This window comes from Nicotiana attenuata, unplaced genomic scaffold (assembly GCF_001879085.1).
Source record: "Nicotiana attenuata strain UT unplaced genomic scaffold, NIATTr2, whole genome shotgun sequence".
In the NCBI taxonomy this organism is placed as follows: Eukaryota; Viridiplantae; Streptophyta; class Magnoliopsida; order Solanales; family Solanaceae; genus Nicotiana; species Nicotiana attenuata.
Window position 1 is genome coordinate 23,977 of NW_017675666.1, and position 22,686 is coordinate 46,662.

A 22,686-nucleotide genomic window follows, 5' to 3' on the forward strand; every position below is an offset into this window, starting at 1 on the left:
CTACCCGAGAAGTTATATTGTAAGACCATTTCCATCTCTACACCTGAAACTTCATTCTTTTACCACTACCTTCTGCGAAATGTTGTAAGTGTTACCTCTCCTTTTGTCACAACGCTCGAATTATCGAAGCCGGACAGGGTATGTGCCTTAGGTACCAGTCTATCTTCTGCTTGCATCTCATTTAGTACTCTTAGCAAAATAATGTTCACGGAACTACCTGGATCAATCAAAACTCGTTTTACATTAGTATCATGTACAAGTAGAGAAATTACCAGTGCATCGTTGTGGGGGTTATCACGCCGTCCGCGTCTGCATCATCAAATGTGATACTTTCTTCCTCCAGAACATGTCGAACCCGCTTCCCGTGTGTAACTGTAACTTTAGAAATTTCCTTGGCTGCTGTATATGTCACGCCGTTAATTTCTTCGCCTCCACTTATAACATTAACGGTCCTTTTCGGAGAAGGAGGTTTGGGCGGCTCCTGCCTATTCTTCATGTATGCTTGCTTACCCTTTTCGCTAAATAGTTCGGTTAGATACCCTTGCTTTAATAAATGGTCCACCTCACCAACAGTCTACAATCTGCTGTTTTATGACCATGGTCATTGTGAAACTCAGACCAGTGATCAGGATTGCGCCTATTTGGATTTGATCTCATTTCTTTTGTCCACCGCACCTTATAACCCATGCTTCTTAAAACGGTTATGAGCTCGGAAGTGCTGACATTAAAATTGTAACCGTCGAATCTTGCCTTCAAGTTTCTATCATCGTCTCGCGTCTCTCGCATGTTTCAATCGTTCCCAAACCTTGAAGATGAACCCGACTCTCTATTCCTCGATCTATGATTATACCTTGAATTGTCTTGCTTTGATCATGAATTTTTTCCCGCTGGACCCATATATGGTTCGTATCTATTTTTATCGGACCTTTTTTCGGTTTCCGCACGTCTCGAACATACCTTTTCCTCTTTTTGAGATCGTGGGTTAATATCTTCTTCTATCCTTAGCTTCGTGCTGTATCTGTTGTAAACATCATTCCAAGTTGTTGCTGGGAATTCACGAAGACTTTCCTTGAGTCGCCTCGTGGCTTCTAAGCTTTTCTCATTCAATATACTGTTAAAGGCTATAGCTGCCCTTGTCCGGTACTCGTGGTAACGTCATTCTTCCACGCTGGAATCTATCCACGAACTCTCTAAGCAACTCTGAGTCTCCTTGCTTGATTTTGAAAATATCTTCCATTCTTTTCTCGACTTTTTGAGCTCCCGAATGTGCTTTGATGAATGAATCTGCAAGCTCAGCAAAAGAATTTATAGAATTTTCGGGTAAGAGAGAATACCATGTCAATGCTCCCTTGGTGAGTGTTTCACCAAATTTCTTGACCAATACTGACTCGATTTCTTGTTTGGCTAAGTCATTGCCTTTCACGCCAGTTGTGAATGCAGTCACGTGGTCTCGTGGATCAGTTGTTCCATCGTATTTTGGAATATCGGGCATTTTGAATTTCTTTGGAATTGGGAGGGGAGCAGCACTTGGCTTCCAAGGTTGTTGTGAATATTTGTCCATGTCTATTCCTTTGATTACAGGTGGTACTCCAGGTATTTGCTCTATGCGATCGCTTTGTTCCTTGAGCTGCTTTTGCAAGGTTAGAACTAAATTTTGTAAATCAGAATTAACTATGTTACCTGGTTCACGAGACTCGCTTGGAGTTCCACCAGTGCCTGAATGCACGAGCCCAGAACGTGGGTTTTCCAGTGTATTCTAATTCGGAGTTGGTTTTGGTGGCGCAACTGGCAACTGGCTAGTAAAAGCACGGAGAGCATTACTGACTTGTTGAACAATCAAATTTTTTAAGGCATCATCAAGTGCTTGTTCGTTTACAACTCCGTCATTTTGAATCGCCTCGACTCCGTTTTGATTTGCAACTCCATTGTTTGTCTCAGATCCATCTGGAGTTCCTTCTCGTAATTGACGTTGTGAATCATGTGCTGAAGGAGGTGGAGACCTGTCATCTGCATTATTTTCTTGTTGTTGAAGACCTTGTTGACTATTGTCGTTGATATTCGACATAGTAGGTTGTTTGATGAGAGAATTGACTTAAGAAAGCAAAACGATTATCATATTCCCGGCAACGGAACCAATTTGTTTAACCAAAAAATGGGATTTTTGCCAAAGCTTATTTTTAGAAGAACTCAGGTTACTGATAATCAAATATGAATAATGTATGTAAATAAAAGTCAAATGGAAAGCAAAGTAAATCAGTATATTCCAGTAGTATTTCGTGTCCTTATAAATGATCAGGCTGCCCCTTTTATAGCTATTTCTAGGTGATACGTTTTGCTTTTGTCATAATAAGGCCATTGTAGACAATTAAAGGTATTTAATGCTACGTTACAATGATAATCATTGTAATTCAAACAGATTCTCTAACGTTCTCAGTATTTAATGCCTATTAAATACTGTATTCGTTCCTACTTTTGCTATCAGGTTCATTCTCTTATCTTGACTTTTGAACATAAAGAGGTGCGGGTACCGAGTCTCTTGAATCTCTGCTCGTGCCTGTTGTATCTCGTGCCTCTTTAACTATTCTTTGCGGATCGCCATCCTTTGACCAGTCTACGTGTCATGACACATCATCTTTCATTAAATTCAATATATATAAACTGTTATAAATAGAATTGTATTTATGGTGAATGTCTATATTTAGAAAGATTCTAGGGTTTATTACTTGGTGGCTAAGTCACCCTCTCCCGATAAATAGAGGGTTCTATTCCATTGTCCCAAAATTCAATAAGAATTTCCTCTCTCTCTTTCTCTGCAATATTGTTCTTGTTCTTTTATTGTTCATAACATGTTATCAGCACGAGACTCTAACCAATTGAGTAGAAGCTTTGGGATTGAGCATAATGATTGTCAATTATTCCATGAACTTCCTTCATGATTAAATTTTAGATTTAACGTAAGTATTTTACTTTATTTTACTCTTTTATATTCTTGAAATTCTATAATTTGATTTTATATACAAGCAAATACAACAAAGTTTGATTATAACTCTATGGAGTTTGTAAGAAATTATAACCACCTGAAGTGGTAAAATTTCTATGTCTTGCCATGATCAAAGTCATGTATGATCGTGAGCACAAGAAGTGAAAACCCGTCCCATTAAATTTGCTCCATTCTCACTCCCTTAAGAGAATGTGAAAGCAATATGTGATAAGTCTAAAAGAAGACAAAATTATTACCGTGAAGGTATCAATGGATGTGGACGTGGCAATAGACGAAATTCTAATCGTCATCATTGTGATAATGAGAATAATAAGGATTCTCAAAATAATCCTTCACTCTGTGAAAGTAATATTTGTCATCGATTTGACATGAGATTTTATTAAGCACATATAGATGATTATGGTCCATTCATGATGTGAATGTGACAACATCTGATTTATGAATACATATTCATTCTTCAAAGAATATGAACGTGCTAGTGGTAGTGAATATACCGCACTCACCTCTAAAAGGAGGTTTGAGATGATATAAGAATGGCATGAATGGTCATTGGTCACGTACCTATTGTACGCCAAAATATTTTGGCATTGTGATTATTAAAAGACAACGGTAATGCAAGAAACATATCTTGCATATAATTTTGACCATAACCATAATGGTATAACTTTCTCTTTAAAAGACGATATTCACCTTATGGGTGTGATGAATATGTCTGTACTACAAATTAATTGAGAAACTCTGCAAGAGCCAATTATACTATTTTGGAGAAACACAATTGATTACCAATAAGTATTGTGTTTGTAGTAAGTCTCAAAGAAACTTATTCAGTTCCAAATATAAGCGAAAGCGGTTGATTATATTGAGACTATAGTAAAGGAAAGATTTTAATAATCTCTATTACTACAACTTGTAGCTGGGTAATATGTATGTGAAAAGCTACCCGCTTTATTCTCCAGTTTGTACTACACAAATAAAAGAATACCACAATAAAGTAGATGTTTATTGATATAAAAAACTCATATCATAATAAACTATGGAGTTTATTGATAATTGCACACGTAATGGTGTAAATCTTAAGTTTATCAATATTTGATAATTTATTTAGTTGGCATAATTGGTTTGAGCCATATCAATTTAAGTATGATGTGCAAAAATAATGGAGAATTCACATGGGTAAATATTTAAAGAACTAGAAAGTTTCTTACGAATTCTCTTATATTGCTTGTTCTCATTAATTAATAGATCAACTAAATTGGGATTGAATCCCATGAATGCTGGAAATATCAAAGGTGAATATGGGCCCATTCACCTGCCATGTATACCACATAAGATGCATCTATGAGATGGTTACATGTGTGATTATTATTAACCCGCAACATGGTGTTTGCGAGGTAACTTTGCTCAATAATTTGATTTAGAGAGCATAATTCCAGATTTTTTATTCAACATAGTTCATCTTGATAAGTTGGTTTACATCACAGTTGGTTTAGCAAAATAATTTATTGAGTGCCTCCACTTAATAGCTAAACTATCTCTATGAGAACAAAAGTTATCTATATCAGTTTGATATAGGTTATATACGAAAGTATATACATTCTCCCTCACGAGTGTTCAGGGTCAGGAACCAAATAATTCCATCTTATTTATTATTATTGTATGTGCGGTGTATATTTTGATTAACACCAAACGCACAAAGATGATGAAGCAAGTTAGTTTTCTAACATGATGGGGAGAGATGATAACATTTGAGAAAAGTTACGCGGAATGAATTATCATTTTTACATCTAGATCCTCGAATAAAATAATATGAACTTGAAGTTCATAAAAAGATAATTCATTTGCAATATATTGCAAAGCATGCCAGACGCATTTGCTGACCCAAAGAAAGTAACTATATTCTCATTGCAAATGCTCATATTAAGTCCTATAAGGACAAAGTCTATGGTACACTTAAAGCATATAGACAGATCGGTTTCAAATAAACTTCTTAATAAAGAAGATGAGCAAATGATCAAAATGATCATAATAAAGGAGGCAAGTGATCTAGAAGATCACATGACATAACACTTCATAAAATCTCAGGAGAGATTCAGGTACCTGAAAATATGAATGAAGAGATCTCTATGTCATGTCTTTATGAAAATAAAGCTGGAACCGATATAAAATATTCGTCGACGACATCTATCATAGCGCTAAGTATAGATGAGGATCTTAAGTTTGTCAAATACAGACACAAAAATATTGGCCAAATAGAAGAGACACAATTCAAGTAGAATTGGTTTCATATGAAAGAAATGTTGTTTTGGACCTGCAGTTCAAATACTTGAAAGTATAAAGTCAATGATATGTGCAGTCAGTTTTCGATATCTTATATGTCTAGCATGACATGAAAACTTGATATGCATCTAAAGTCTATTATATGGTTTATATGACTTAAAAATCCTTGAAGGATTTAAATTGCTTAAAGCATATAGAATTCATGGTCATGAAGTACTATATCCTCAATGCAATTTGTGCACAAATGTATCTTGCTATAACTATATGCATGATAATATCATAGCAAGAGCTTTCACCCCTATGTGAAGATATTGAAATGATGATTCCAACAAGATCATATGAAGACATTATATATCTATCAAGAATGATGATTTCAAGGTGCAATATATTCATTCAAGTTAATATGGCTGATTTGTTTATCAAATCTCTACCAACGATCTCTGGAAGATGGTGCACAAGATTGGAATGCAAATACTTAAAGATGTGAATTGATACTCTCATCAGGGGGAGTTAATGCGCGTTGCACTCTTTTTCCTTTACAAGGTTTTGTCCCACTGGGTTTTCCTTGCAAGGTTTTTAACGAGGCAACCAATATGCGCATTTCTAAACAAGTGTACTCTTTTTCCTTTTCTAGAATTTTTTTTCCATTGGGTTTTCTTTTAGTTAAGGTTTTAACGAGGCACATTATCTGTTTGATAGACATTCAAGAGGGAGTGTTATAAATAGAATTGTATTTATGGTGAATGTCTATATTTAGAAAGATTCTAGGGTTTATTACTTGGTGGCTAAGTCACCCTCTCCCTATAAATAGAGGGTTCTATTCCATTGTAATTTATCCCAAAATTCAATAAAAATTTCCTCTCTTTTTCTGCAATATTGTTCTTGTTCTTTTATTGTTCATAACATAAACTTAATTTTTACCAATACATCATCGTGTCTCTGGTATACCAGAAGATACACTTGTACAGAAGACGCTGTCTTGGATATAAAGCCTTAGAACTTTTAGCTAGGATCGTATTTGCTTAGAGAAGTTCGACCAGGATAGACTCATGTTTATTTGGAAGGTCCAGTTTGCACTTTCTTTCTGGTTTTCAGAGTGTTTCGAATAAACCTGTAGGGCCTGAAATTCAGCGGCGGACGTACGTGGGGGCAAGCGGGTTCAATTGAACTCGCTTCATCAAAAAATAATATTGTGTATATGTATAAATTACGATTAAAACTGCGTAAATTTTGTATAAATATTTTATTTGAACCCACTTGACAACTACTATTTTACGACTAAAGTTATGTACTTCTAAGATTGAACCCGATTGTACAAAATCCTGGGTCCGCCAATACTACACATTCAACCATCGGATGGAAATACAAGTTTTCTAAAAATGTGTTGCTAAATCTCAAGAAATTATATGGAACGAGAATGAATGAAATGCACTCCTTAAGTGATAGTTGATGGAGAAATCCAACGGAGTATGCTTCTCAAGATCCAAAATAAAGGACTATACAACGTCAGTTAGGTATTGCAGTTTCTTTTTTTTTTTAAAAAAAAAAATAGTAAATGGGGCTAATTGAGAAGCATTTTCATTACTCGACTTCCTTTCTTAGTCAAGTTCTTGTTCCTTAATGTAGTACTGTAGTAGCATCATTTTTTAGTTAGTGTATGGATTTCTTATCCTTCTTTCACCTCTTAACTAATACATCTTGTAGCTACATTTTGAGAACAGAGGATAAAAGAAAAATAAAAGGTAAGTGAAAAATATTGACGGGTATAATTTTTCCAGTTAATTTTCATCAGGTAGATTTTGCTTTCTCTTGGGTTTTGGGAAGACTTCCCCCTCTACGTGGATGCTTCTTTAATCTCTCAGAAATTTTTTATTAATATATGTATTAATACAGTAAAGAAACGGATAAGTAGGAAAAAATAAAACCACTTGACAAAATTGTCTCTTGGTGTGTTGGTTATGTGCTTGATTTTACTCTAAGAGGTCGAAGGTTTGAACCTCAGCTAACACATTTTTGTGCAAATATTTGAAAGAGCCTCTGTAGTTAAAAATTTTGATGAAGTAGAATTAAACTCGGGACCTTTTCTAACTTAAGACCCAACAAAACTAATAGATTAAGGCCATTTTTGTGTAGAAATAAGATAAAAATTATTATTCTTGTTCTTTTATAAATTTTGACAGCACTTACAAAAGTTTCTGCGTACGCCCACTGTATCAATGTTTGGTCCAATCAATTTACTCCACTGGTAATTATATTACATCAACCTGCAAAAGCTAGCTGATTCGATGACAATTAGAAATTGTATTAAAAATTTATGCACAGTAATAAATATATTCTTAAAATAGTTTTCATAACCTATAGCATAAAAAACTGTTACCCTAAATGTCAACTATATGTCATGTAATATAAGATCTCCAACTTGTGTTAGATTGAGACTTTAGTTAGTTGATATAATATGGTCTCGTAAAGAAAAAAATTTCAAATTTGTTTCAATTATTCACACCTGCTATCAACTGCTAAATTACGGAGTTCTCATAATGTTATATAGGACGACAAGTGGAGATTAGAAAAATAAATTTTTTAATACCGTATGTCTTTGATTAGTAAACGGAAGGATAACAACGGTCAAAATTTCTAGTATATTAATCTTAGGAATTAATCTCCATCTCCACTTGTCCACTTGATACTTTTGTCTTGTAGTATATATTATGTAATCTTAATTTAGAACAATATAAAAGGAGTATTGATTCCACATTTGAAAAGTCTATTAAGTTCCTTGGATATTCTTTTCAATAGATACTACTACCTCTTTTGCGCTGCAACCTTGAGTTTATTAACATGGCCTGGAGGGTTGCCAGGCTACGATTGAGGGATTCAATTATTTTTCCTAAAAGAATCGTTAGTCAATTCTACAGGATTATTCCATCCAGTACACCGAGGGATCGTTTGGTAGAGTGTATAAGAATAATGTTGAATATGGTGTTGCTTTTTTTTTTTTAAATGGTGTGAATGGGAAATGGAAGAGGCACCTTTTGGATTGCACCTCTCCATCCCACCATTCCTTTGTCTATAAATTTAGAGGCTTGCCTCATTTTAAAGACATGAAATCAGACATGGAAAATCTGAAATCTTCTCCACTCTTTTCTACATTGTTGCATTATTTTCTAAATAAACATAAGTGTCAAGTGTGATTTACTCCGTTTGTTGAGTTTGCTGAAGTTCTGTGATTTGAAGTGCCGCTATCACATAATAGTTATTCCGTTCTATCCTAGGAGGAATTAATCCGTATACCTTGGGCAACAGTGAGGGGATTAAATTCCTTAAGGACACACTGTGCATTCAGTGGGCTCGGAATTATTTTACGTTCTGTTTTTTGAACTAACGTTTGTTTACTTTTCTGATTTTGAACACAGTAATAACAACAATCTTAAGGAATTTATTACTTTACGTTCTGTGTTCGTCTTAACATATTTGTGTTGGAGACTAAACGAGAAAGAGACATTGAAGTGTTGGAATTTGTTCTGCTATCATCATTGCCCAAGTAACCATGAATGTGTGGCCGAATGTGAAAATCATAATCATGATTCACATTTCACTGGCAGCAAACCGAGGAAAACTGAAGTGATATCCTCACGAGATTAGACGACCTTTCATGAAGATGGTCAAAACAAAACACTAAAAGATGATTTCAGAAGAAAGTTGGCAATAAATTCGGGTTTCTGCTTTCTTTTACTCTACTCGTTCAATTATCTATGCTTTGCGATTTATGAATAAGTATCTATTTACGTTAGGATCAAAAGTCATGATCTCATAATTTATATTTTGTTAGCATGCCATAAAATTAGTTAGTTGGTATAAAACTTTGATAGCATGCTTGAAATGATGTGAAATATTATTTTCAAGATGGTAAGACATGAATTAGGCTTATACTAATACTTGAAAATATTATTGAGATCATGAATATAATATGTACAAATGAACATATACTTATTTGATTAGAGAAAGAGATCATAATGGTTTAGTTGGAAAACCATTTGGAAATGGAATTAAAATTCTTGTGATTTTATAACCCCGATTTTGGAGACTAAAATCTTCATGATTTTTTACTCCGGCTTCGAGATCAAAATCTGCGTGATTTTGTACTCGTTCGTTGAGATTAAAGTCTTCGTGACTTTCTACTCATTTGTTAGAAATTAAAGTCAAAGTGACTTTATACTCGTTTTGGAGATTAAAATCTTATCGATTCTCTACTCAAATTTATTATTCGGTTTGAAGATTAAAAAACTTTACCGTTTATTAAATTTGATTGTGTCACATATACTCGGTTTGAAGATTAAAAACTTCACCGTCTATTAGATCTGGTTATATCAAATATCATTCGGTTTGAAGATTAAAAACTTCACCGTTTATAAATTCTGAATGTGTCAGATTGGTTTGAAGATTAAAAACTTCACCATTTATTAATTCTGGCTATGTCGTGACACAAACAACAATTCTTGTGGTTGGCTCAACAACGTAATAGGGGCGTTGAATATGAATCTCCTTTTGAAGAAATATGTTTGGAATATAAAATTATTCACCAAACGATCGCCCCTTAGTTACCACAATCTAATAGAATTGGGGAAAGAAAGAATAGAACGTTAAAGGAGATGATGAATGCCTTGTTGATAAGTTGTGGTTTACCCAGAACTTGTGGGGGGAAAGTTATTCTTTCAGATAACCGTATACTCAGTCGAGTTCCCAATAGCAAGACGCAATCCATTCCATAGGAAAAATGGAATGGAAGGAAGCCCAACTTAAATATTTTAAAGTGTGGGGGTACTTAGCTAAAGTGCAAGTTCCTAAACCCAAAAAATGGTAAAGATCGGACCGGAAATTATTGATTGCGGTTTTATAGGATATGCAACAAATAGTAAGGCATATCGTTTTCTGATTCATAAATCAGAAAATCCCGATATTCATATTAATACGGTAATCGTATCAGATAATGCTGAATTTTGTGAGAATATTTATCCGTATAAAAAGGAATGTGAGTCGGCTAGTGAAATATCTAAGCGAACTCGGGAAGAAGCAAAGGAAAGTACGTTGAATTAAAAAAAAATCCAAGACGTAGTAAACGTCAAAGGATAACTACTTCCTTTGGACAGGATTTTCTGACATTCTTGTTGGAAAATGAGCCTCAAACTTTTAAAGAAATATTATTTTCCTCGGAAGCACAATATTGAAAAGAGACAGTCAATAGTGAGATAGTATCCATATTAAGTAATCATACTTGGGAATTGGTTGATCTTCCTCCAGGAAATAAACCTTTGCGTTCTACGTGGATTTTCATAAAGGAAATGAAAGCTGATGGTACTATTGACAAATATAAGGTAAGATTAGTTGTCAAATGATTTAGACAATGAGAAGAACTTGATTATTTCGATACATACTCGCCGGTAACGAGGATTACATCTACTCGGGTGTTAATAGCGTTAGCCGCGGTGTATGGCCTTGAAATCCATCAGATAAACTTAAAGACAACCTTCTTAAATGGAGATTTAGAGGAAGAAATTTATATGTAACAACCTGAAGAGTTCGTGGTTCCTGGAAAGGAAAAGAAGGTGTGTCGACTTGTTAAGTCACTTTACAATGCAAACACCCAAACAATGACATAGATTTGACCGAATAATAATGTCAAATGGTTTCAAAAATTAATGAGTGTAAACAAATGTATTTACGTTAAGAATACTTCAAATCATAGTCATTATTTGATTATATGTAGATGATATGTTGATGAAATATTTAAAATGTGGGGGCTTTTAGCTTATGCATGACAAAGTCAATGTTAGACGTAATGTCTAAATGATATAATTTTTGAACCCCATTGATATAGTAGTTGGTAAATTCATCAGTTGTTTAGTCTTAATGAAGGCTAGTTGATGAAACTACTAATTCGGAAGTTGGTCACGTGCCTTTCTCGAAAGATCATTTTCTTTATTGAAAATTTATATTATTTAGTTCTTTTATGAATGATGTCACTTTGAAGGTTGTGACTTTTCATAGAAAGATGTGTTTGTATGTTTTGTATAAACATGACCGTTCATGAACGAACGTATTAATATGTTGGTCTACAATGAGGTGAACCAACCGATGAACATGATCAAAATCTATTGCAAGTTGGATTTGTTTCATGAATGAAGGTGCTATAATTTGCATATCATATAGACGTATGAATGAATAGCATACAAATGCTTGAAAATGGCAGAACGTTTAAGAAATGTGTTATATATTAAAAGGTTGTGGCCACAACTGATGCCAATCATTCCAGCTGTTGTTATAATTACTACATTAAGTGTAGTCAATAATATGATATGCAATCGAAAGTCGAGACGTATTAGTCTACAACATAAGAAATGAAACGAGTTTTGAAGTATACTCCAAATTATGCTTTGCACTACAATAAGTATACCCGCGATAATAGAGGGGCATAGTGATGAAAATTAAATCACCGGTTCAACCGATTCTAAACAGTCGGTGGATGAGCGATGTCTTGGAAATCGTCCAAACAAATGTGTATTAACCGCTCTACAATGGAGGCTGAGTTTATAGCCTTAGACAAGGCCGGTGAAGAAGTTGAATTGCTCCGGAATTTCTTGGAAGATATTCCGTTTTGGCCAAACCTTTGGCACCTACGTGTATACATTGTGATAGTCAAGCGGTAATAGGCAGGGCAAGGAGCGTTATGTATAACGGAAAATCTCGTCACATTCGACAGAGATACAATACCGTTAGACAACTACTCTCTAGAGGTGTTATCACGATTGACTACGTAAAGTCAAGAGATAACGTGTCGGACCCACTTACAAAAGGCCTATCTAGAGAGGCAGTTGAAATATCATTGAAGGGAATGGGGCTAAGGCCTAGGACAAGTCATCATGGCGGTAACTCTACCTAGCAGACTGGAGATCCCAAGAGCTAAGTTCAAAGAGATCAAACAAAGTTATGAATGACGGTTCAACATTGTCAAATAACTCAACCCATTCTCGTGATGAAGACAATTTTCAGAAATCAAGGTAAAGCATTAAGGCTTTTTGATGAGTCAATAAAGCTTAAAGCTTTTTAATGATTTTCTAAGTCTGGCACGATATGACCAGATAATGTGTCTATAGAGTTACACATTTAGAAATCACCTATGTGAGTGTTAAGTGTAAGCCGCTTTAAGGGGAATGAAAGTAAAGGCCCATTCTCTAAGAACTCATGAAACCAGGCGGTGTTCATGGCTGAAACGAACACAACCGTGAGAACCAAAGACGGTTAAGGATTAATTGTGTGACTTATGGTTGTCTAGGTATACACCAAAGTTCGACGGTTCAAAGATATCAAATCTACCGATTGACCGAGTATATCCGACATAAGTTCACTACGGAAAGTTCAAAGGGAAACCTACTTATCCAGATGCGATTAATCCTTATTTGTGAATCACACAGTATTTTCATGCATGTTTTTCCTCATATGACCATTCCCCATTCATGTGGGGGATTGTTGCATTTTTTCTTTAAAGGGTGTGAATGGGAAATGGAAGAGGCACCTTTTGGATTGCACCTCTCCATCTCACCATTCCTTTATCTATAAATTTAGAGGCTTGCCTCATTTTAAAGACATGAAATCAGACATGGAAAATCCAAAATCTTCTCCCCTCTTTTCTACATTGTTGCATTATTTTCTAAATAAACATAAGTGTCAAGTGTGATTTACTCCGTTTGTTGAGTTCGCTGAAGTTCTGTGATTTGAATAAGTTGCCCTCTCATGGTTGAATGTGAAAAAGAATTGCTTTTGTTTAGCAACAGTCTTATAAGGATGATGCTTCCCCTGTGCCTTGAGATATCAGTATCAGGAAACAATATTCTGAATTTCTTCATTCGAAGTGAATTCTTAGCTTTTTTCTGGATTCTTTCGATCAAGAAGGTATTGAACTTCTCGACGCACCTCTATCAATTCCTTCTTTGCCAACCTTTTCTATCTATCTTTAGAAGTAAGGCGAGAGAAAGTCAATATGATATTTGCGTTGGTTTTTCCAAATGCCGCTATCACAGAATAGTTATTCCGTTCTATCCTGGGAGGAATTAATCCGTATACCTTGGGCAACAGTGAGCGGATTAAATTCCTTAAGGATACACTGTGCATTCAGTGGGCTCGGAATTATTTTACGTTTTATTTTTTGAAATAACGTTTGTTTACTTTTCTGATTTTGAACACAGTAATAACAACATATGGTGTATTAATAATACTGGTATTAGTTATGCTTGCATTAGTTATGCTGACATATTTCTTATCTATTATTTGGTTTGATGTATTAAAGCATTGCACAATTTCAAAAAAAATTATTTGTTTACAAAAATACCCTCATAACCAGTCCATCACTTTATTTTTCTAAAAGAAATATATGTTGAAGAATGTTTTTTATATGAAAAAGATTTTAAAAATTTTATTTGATTTGTCTACCTATATTGTAGTATAGAACTTAATATTTATTTATAAAAAAGAAAATATGCTAAATATTTATTTATTTACTAGGAATATAATTTTATTTCTCACTTTCTTGGATTATTTCAAACTTACATTAATATAATAACATATTTTAATCAAGCATAAATTTTGAAGGAAAATTTTATCTTTAACTAAGTTAATGCATGCATTAGAACTCATTACATTGTTAATACCATGATTTCTTATGAATTAGTTATGCATAGGATAATACCAAATAACGTGTATAACTATTGCTTGCATAATTAATGCATATGTTCAATAAGGATACCAAACAAAGTATTGCTGATACGTAAAATTAATGCATACATTATTTTACCTAATACATCCTACCAAACGACCCCTAACAATAATTTAATACAAACTTTGTTAATGCAATCTGGCTTTTAAGAAACCATACGGGAAAAGAAAGCGTCCACACCTGCCCTTGTCGTAAACTCGAACAATTAATAACTAATGACCAAATGCAAAAAAAAAATTGTATAGCATCTAATGTTTAAACTTAGCAAATGAATACAAACATATATATATTTTGTAACTAATTTTCTTTAATCTAATCATAATTCAACTTTAAACTTTTGATTTTACTCATTTTACCTTTACTGAAAAGTTTTTATAACCACACAAATATCATGACCCCATAAAACTTTTACCACTTAAGCTTTTAAGATCATAAATTTTAATTTTTTTTTAAACTCCATGTCGAATCAAATTTGGGGTACTATTTTTTTGTGCAAGTACGGTGATATAGGTACGGTCACTGCACGTTTCAATCTTTATTGTTCCTAGTGACCACTTTGACGAATGTACGTTATTTCTGGGGACCCACCATGAGTGTATTAAGTGGTATTTTGGTGCGTCCCTTTATCTGTGTGCTTGCTTGTATCTTGGCTATTGTTTATTGTTAATGGTACTTATTCCAAGGATCAGATCCCATTGACTTTAGTATCTTTAACACCACCCTGCCAAATATTTTAACCCTCTTTTTTTTTTTTGTTCTTTTCATCTGCAATTATAAGGTTCTTTCCTTCATAGTTCTTTTTGTAACTTTTTTTTACTAATTTTTTGGGGTCGGAGAAGCTCATAAATAGGGCATAATAGGAATAATAAGTTGATAAAATCATCGGACGCATAATATAATGGCATTTTATTATAAAAAGATTAAGAAAATTAAATTGTTAGGTCATCGCTATTACAGTAACGTGAAATGTCATTGATGCTGTGTTGCAATATATATGTTCCATTGATCTAAAGTTGTACCCCGTATTTAGCTTCTAACTTAGAATCAAGCGAAAAATCATTTAAGTTTTATAGGAATATTTTTCTTTGTACTTATGTTATGTATGTACAAATATGGATTGATCCACACAAGTTTCACCTGGCTAAACAGCTCGATCCACATGGCCATACTGTGGTACTGTTCTGAATGGACTTTGAACTTGGTCATAAGTGATAATTTGACTCAGATCCCTTTTGGTTTTTCAACTTTCACCTAGATGTTTTACGACGGTAATAGTCTGTTTGGCCAAGCTTATTCAAGCTAAAAAACATTTATTTTCTTTTCAAAAAGTATTTTTTTTCTAAAGTTAAAGTGTTTGGCCAAGCTTTTAGAAAAAAAAAAGTGCTTTTGAATAGAAGCAAAAACAGCTTTGGAGAAGTTTGAAAAACACTTTTGAGAATAATACACTTAGAAACACTTTTTAAAAGTGTGGCCAAACACTAGTAACATGTTTGGCCAAGCTTTTAAAATCAGCTTATTTTGAAAAGCGCTTTTCAAAAAAGTATTTTTGGTGAGAAGTAATTTGTGTTTGGCTAATTAATTTAAAAAGCACTTTTGAGCAATAATTAATGTTTGGCTAACTTTTAAAAAGTGCTTCTAAGTGTATTTTTCTCAAAACTGTGCTTTTGGAGAAAAGCTACTTTTTATGCTTCTCCAAAATTGCTTTTGCTTCTACTCAAAAGTACTTTTTTTCTTTCAAGAAGCTTGGTCAAACACCTTAATTTTGGCAAAAAAGCACTTTTGGCAACAAAAAAAATTGGCCAAACAGTTTATAATTGCTGCTTAGAATTGCTTTTCAAATTAATTAGCTAAATACAAACTGCTTCTTAGCAAAAGTATTTTGAGAAAAACACCTATTAAAATAAGATGATTTTTTCAACTTGGCCAAACGGGCTATAAGTCATCGACATCGATTAAAAAAGGTTAACGGCTGAACTTGTTTAAGTTTGAGTTGTACAAGTTTAATTATAATCATTTCTCAACTCATTTCGACTCAAATAAATTTTGAATAAACTAAACTATATCATATTTTATCTCAACTCGTTCGTTTCATAATACAATTTGTACAAATCGTTTCTTATTTTTACACCCATGTTGCAATACTTATTTACTACTCCCTCCCTCTGTTTCAGTTTATGTGAACCTATTTTCTTTTTGGTCCGTTTAAAAAAAAAAGATCATTTTTAAATTTTATAACAATTTAGCTTAAACTTATAAATCTACCCTTAATGAGAAGGATTTATAACCACAAAAATATTTTGTGGCATTTTGAGGACCGCAAATTTAAAAAAATGTTCATTTTTTTAAAACACCATACAAATTTGAAGGAAGAGAAGAGAAAACTTGAAATGGTACAATGGCATCACGTCCTTGAGTAGGCCATGCCACTTTGTAGTTTACATATCATTTACAGATCACTTATCACAATCAATGCATCTTCATCTCCACCACCACCACTGCGCTTATCTTCCTTTCTCTCTCCCAACTAAGTTGACAACACACACTTCTCTTGTTTTCGCTATGGCACCCTGGCACATTTCTCATAGCACCTGAGATATATTCACTCTGGAATATAAGTCGGCCCTCTACCATGATCTCCATCTTCGTCCGTAAGACCCGTTTTGGCATTTCTCGTAGTCTTTCTTCTTCCACCCTACAACCTCTTCTCAACGTTCGCCTCCTCTTCCTCTTTGTCCCTACCTAATACGCCCCATCCCCTTTCCTTTTCTTGGAATTATTTTCCCATAGGACGCGAAAGATCCATACAGAAAGTATCGGACTTGTTGAGATTTAGCAGTAATAGTAGTTGTTGTTGTTTTCGTTTGTTATTATTGTTTACATGGATTCTGCTCGTTTACTTTGTCTTCTCAATGAGGATCTTCTTATTCGTATTCTATCCTTCCTTACCTATGATTCCGACCGAAAAGCTTTCCGTTTGGTATGTAAAGCATTCCACCGAGTTGACTCCCTCCACCGAACCCATCTTAAGATCCTTCGTCCGGAGTTCATCACAACACTTCTCTCCAAATTCCCAAATATTTACTCCCTTGACCTCTCCATCTGCCCCCAAATCGATGACTCTGCTGTTTCCATGCTGCTGCCCGTGGGTTATGATTGGAGTAGGAGGCTCAAACGACTGGTGCTGAGTCGGTGCACCGGTCTGAGATCAGCTGGATTGGAACTGCTTGTGAAGTCGTGTCCTTTTTTGGAGTCTATTGATGTGTCTTACTGCTGGGATTTTGGTGATAGGGAAGCTGCGGCTTTATCTATTTGTGGTGGGTCTTTAAGGGATTTGAAAATGGACAGGTGCTTGGGTGTTACTGATGTTGGTTTGGCTAAAATTGCAATTGGATGTCAATGCCTTGAGATACTTAGCTTGAAATGGTGTCTTGAAATTACTGATCTTGGGATTGATCTTTTGTCCAAAAAATGTACACAACTCAAGCACCTCGACATTTCATATTTAAAGGTTAATTTTGTTATCCTTCTGTTTGGTCGTATTATCAAATAAAGATAAATGTAGTTATTGTGGTAGCATAAAAAGTGGGTTTGATTTGGTTTTTGTTTCAGGTTACTAGCGGGTCGCTGCGTTCTATAAGCAGTATGAAAAAGTTGGAGTTTTTCGCTATGGTTGGGTGCGGCGTTGTGGACGATGAAGGACTGCATTATCTTGGAAATGGGTGTCCTTCGCTTCAGGTGATTCACACCTTTGCAAACTATTGTGATGAGTTGTAAAAAAGAAAGTATGAGATGATAGCTGTTTTTGGTTCTGTCTTAAGCTGACCTTTACTGTGTTGCTAGTGATCTTTTGCCTATTTTAAGCTTGAAAATAAACCTTGTATGTGTATGCAGTTGCTCCTTAGATAAGCGTTTGTAGCTTGTTGAATTTTAAATGCTTATCTTAGAAGTAAAAATGGAGTTAAGTTTGTTTTTGTGAACTTATAGTAGCTCGTCAATGTCATGGATGAAACTACATTCAGTTGGTCTGTATGACATTTTTCTGATGGCCTGATTATGCAGTGAGCTCATGAATCTGGAACACAGGAAATGCTTTATTGGAATTTATGTTAGATGAGTTTTCCTGGTATCTGTCTACTCCATGAATATATGAAATCAGTGTGCTAAAGTTCAAACCTTTAGCCTATGTTGTGGCTACTTTAGCTCTAAGAACAACTGGCCGTGAAATTGTCTTCAGGTTTGTGTAATTTACTTAGTTGTCATAATTATTCAGAAAATTGTCTGATCGCAGGCACTGGATGCATCAAGGTGTGACAGGCTAAGCTCATCTGCCCTAGCTTTCTTGATGAAAGGACATCCCTCGATGCTACAAATCCACGCTAGTTACTCTTTCACTGTGAGTAAATTCATTGTTGGAACGAACATTTTGAATTATTCCTTGTGGAGTTTTTGATGTTGATTCTGCAATTTAGATTGAGAATCTTGATGCACCAGGTGTTTCCTACTAAAGTCATCCAAGGGCTGAAGGACCTAAAGAATCTGAAAACGCTCATACTTGATGGAGCACCAGTTTCTGAATCATTCTTCAAGATCATTAATTTCAGTTGCAAGTATTTGGTTGAAATCGGGTTGGGCAAATGCATGGGAGTGACTGACATGGGCATTTTCCAGCTGGTATCAGGGGGTGTTAATTTAAAAGTCTTGAATCTCACATGCTGCAGCTATCTTACAGATAATGCTATATCAGCTATCACAGATTCTTGCCGAAGTGTTTTGTCCCTCAAGTTGGAGTGCTGCAACTCGCTCACGGAGAAGAGCCTATATCGCCTTGGATTACATTGTTCCTTACTTGAGGAGCTTGATCTTACTGATTGTGTTGGAGTCAATGACACTGGTGAGACTCAAACTATTCAGTCTTTTGTTCTTTATTAACATATTTAGTCCGCCACCATTCCAACCATGCATGTGTATCCACATAAAAGTTGATGTGCTTGTATCTTCTGGGTTCTATTGCCTTTTTTATATTCATTAAGTTTTGAGCTTTTTGTTGGCTTTCCGTTCCTCAAGGTCAAGACATCTGATTTTCTTCTTTTTTCTTCTTTTAAAGACATCTTGAAGCTTCGTGCAATCATGTCTCAATTTCCCTCGTGTTAGTCTTCGATAATTTGGTTACTACAAAATTTGTGCAGTTGATGGCGTAACTTTATGATAAGCATTTCTAGCTAGGAATTCATGTATGCTTTAAAGGTGCTCTAATATGTGTTGCATCTCATGTTTTCTGCAGGACTTCATTACCTGTCTAAATGTACAAAGCTTGTATGTCTAAAGTTGGGATTATGTACTTACATTACCGACAAGGGCCTATACTATATCGCTAGAAACTGCAGCGAGATTCAGGAACTTGATCTATACCGGTAAAATTATTTCCCCGCCTAACTTATCCCGTCAATTTGAGAATTTCTTCTTATATTATATCTTGAAAACATTTGCAGGTGCAAAGGAATTGGTGATGATGGACTCTATGCTTTATCAAGTGGTTGCAAAAGAATGCAGAAATTAAACTTGTCTTACTGCAGTGAGGTCACCGATAAAGGGATTGAGTATCTTGGCCATCTACCAGAGCTCTATAACCTCGAGATGCGGTGTCTATGGAATGTCACAGGCACTGGTTTAACAGCACTTGCTACTGGATGCAAGAAACTTGCTGAATTGGATGTGAAAGACTGTGCTAACATTGACGATTCGGGTTTCATGGCTCTTGCTTATTACTCTAGGAATTTGCAACAGGTATTATTGCCCAATCTTGAACTACTCTCTCTACTCCTTAGTAATATATGATGCTGTCAATGTCAAGGGCTTTCCGCATACCAGTTGATTAGTAATGCTTAAATGATAAGAAAATTACACCTTTTGGTCAGTCTTTATCATTTTCTCGAAATCTTGAGAACAGTAATAGAGATGCAATCCTGTTTGAAATCTGTTCGATACAACATAGCTATGTTGGTCCACAATTAAATCTATATATAGGCGCCAGTCTGCCAGAAATATATTTCCTGTAGAAATTTCCAGAATTGGTGTAAAATTCGCTGAGACTCAGTGGTATTAATGTCTTGTAACTCAGGTTTAGTTTCTGAAAGTGTCCATGCTTCTTGTTTGTTAATACTCCCTTTTGATAGACGAACAAACTTTTGTGTGACAAATCATATTTCAAATATTAGTCAACAGACTTTGGTCTCAAGTCTTTCAGATATAATATGATCCTTTTATTTGACAGGAGGAATTGTTGAATCCCACACTGAAAATTGGTCAAAGTTACCTCTTGTAAAATACATTCAGTTTTTGATGAAAAAACTACTTGTTAGGATCAAGCAATCCTGGTTTTCAATTTGTTCCGAGTTCAAAGTAGAGTAGTGCATATTCAAACTTAACAAGCAGATTTGCTAGATAACTTTTTGGTGTAAGTTTCTGACCCATGATAAGATATGTTAGAATTATGTGGTGATTCTAGCTTCGTCTGGCATCTGTTTCATCCTAAACTTTATTATGTCGCTATATGCACAATGCTGAAAGGACCCGGACTTTCGCATCAATCCTAATCAACTGGTCAATTCTTGGTTGTTATGCTTAAAAAGTTCAGTATACCCCTACTTTTTGTTTTTGGATACCAATCAAAGTTTTTTGCTAAATTATCTGCAACCTTTTGACTGATCAAACTTTATAATGAGCTTACCAAACACAATTAATCATCAGATACACTTACTGAAGAACTTCATTTTCCCTTATCATGGGTGTAAAATAGCGACCATCTGAGAATCAACTGAACCTGATTTTCTGAACTTCAATTAAAGGACAAACGAACAAGTTCAAAATGACGTCTCTGTTAACATCATTCTTGTATGTATCTGTATGGTGGTTACTGCACTCTTCAACCAGGTCATCTGTTAGAATCAACTCACAAATTTGTGGCATGTGCCACATTTATTTATTTAAAAAACGGATGTCATACTCAACTTGAAAGTTAAAACATGCTTGATTGACTTTTTTATCTTCATTGTCTGTTCAAGAATCATATGTACTTGACTGAAATGAGCATTCATCAGGTTTAATGATTGCCCTTGCTATTGTTCTATGTTTTTGTGATTGAATGAACAATCTCTTATGGATTTAACTGGGTTAAATACTTGTTTAACTTGGCGAGTTCGAAATAAAGCTCATAATCATTTAGTTCCTCAGTAATACAGACCTTTTCATGTCAAGTGCACTAAGTTATATTAGCCGGAATTGACTCAGTTTGTACAAATGGTATGGTTAAATACACGTACAGCTAGATGCATGTAGCTTGTCTTTGGCACCCTTGGCGTTGATAATTGTCTGTGCATTCTGACTTGGTTATGCGTGCTATGGTATAAGCAACACATTTTTCTCCTATATTTTCGTTGTTAGTTCACATGTATTCGCAAATAAAATACATTTTTGTGCGGTACATACCATTCTTTTGCATCCTTGAATGCCTGAATGGGAATAGAGGCTTATGCATGGAGCACTTTGTGTTCTTTCGGGCAAGAACTTCAAAATCATCATTTTCACCTTCACGGGAGAAAAGTTTTGTCTTGAAATGATATATGTTTCAAAGCTCTATGACACAGTTTATGGGTGCTTTTGCTCTTTTTGGTCTAAATCTTATAAAGTTGTATGTACAGCAAAATATTTTTCCTGCAAGTAATTATGGAGCAATCTCATTCATCAAGATAAAATTTTGAGCACTAATTCTTCTTCTTAAGAAGAGAGAATGAATTTGATGCATTTGAAATGCAGCTTGAAGTTGTCAGTTATTCATGTTCACAGGAGATCCTTGTATAAATGCAAACTTGATACTGAATTGTTTCTGTATACCAAATTTTGTCGGTTGAATTTGTTTACCACTGCTGAAATAAAGCTTTGATTGCAGGTTAATCTGAGTCATTGTGCAATCTCGGATGTTGGCCTCTGCATGGTGATGGGGAACTTGACACGCTTGCAGGATGCCAAGCTTGTAAACCTTTTCAATGTATCAACAAATGGTCTTGAAGTTGCTCTTCGGGCTTGCTGTGTTCGGCTGAAAAAAATTAAGGTGGTTGCCTCCCTGAGGCTGCATCTTACACCAGAAATAGTTAAGACATTGAGGGCAAGAGGTTGCAGGATTAGGTGGGATTAGGGCCCAATATGACAGCATTATATATACGCAGTGTGTGTTACCATTTTTTTAATCCGAGTGGTGTCTGGTGCTAGCTTGTGGACAAATCAACTATTTCACCAGGTACCTGTTATCTCTCATGAGCACAAGTATTGGGTAACTCTACTCACCAAAAGCTTAATATACGACAGCATTATATGACTGTGTTTCCATAGCCCCCACTTGAATGAATTGGAGTACTACAATGCATTTTAGCAGTTGAACCTAAAACTCCTCCCATTACATTAGTAAGCAGAAATTTTCCTTCATGTTGTAAAAGTTCACCAAAGAGATTTTGCATGGTCTTGGACTCTTCACTTATGTGGACACATTGCATAAACTTCATATCTATTTTGCAGTGTGGACATTAACTATGAATGTTTAAACACCTTATCAGTGGATTTCTAAAGTTAGTGGCAGAGAATATATTCT

The 22,686-nt window shown here is 34.9% G+C and overlaps 1 protein-coding gene across 1 annotated transcript; it reads left to right on the forward strand.

Moving 5' to 3' along the window:
- Positions 1 to 16,435: 16,435 nt before the first annotated feature.
- LOC109220316 (F-box/LRR-repeat protein 3) lies at positions 16,436 to 22,675 on the forward strand. The gene is made up of 7 exons (XM_019384779.1): positions 16,436 to 17,553; positions 17,655 to 17,780; positions 18,334 to 18,438; positions 18,537 to 18,936; positions 19,327 to 19,456; positions 19,535 to 19,829; positions 21,991 to 22,675. The coding sequence occupies exons 1-7, from the start codon at positions 16,924 to 16,926 to the stop codon at positions 22,234 to 22,236; spliced, it is 1,932 nt and encodes a 643-aa protein (XP_019240324.1). The 5' UTR covers positions 16,436 to 16,923; the 3' UTR covers positions 22,237 to 22,675.
- The last annotated feature ends 11 nt before the right edge of the window (positions 22,676 to 22,686 follow it).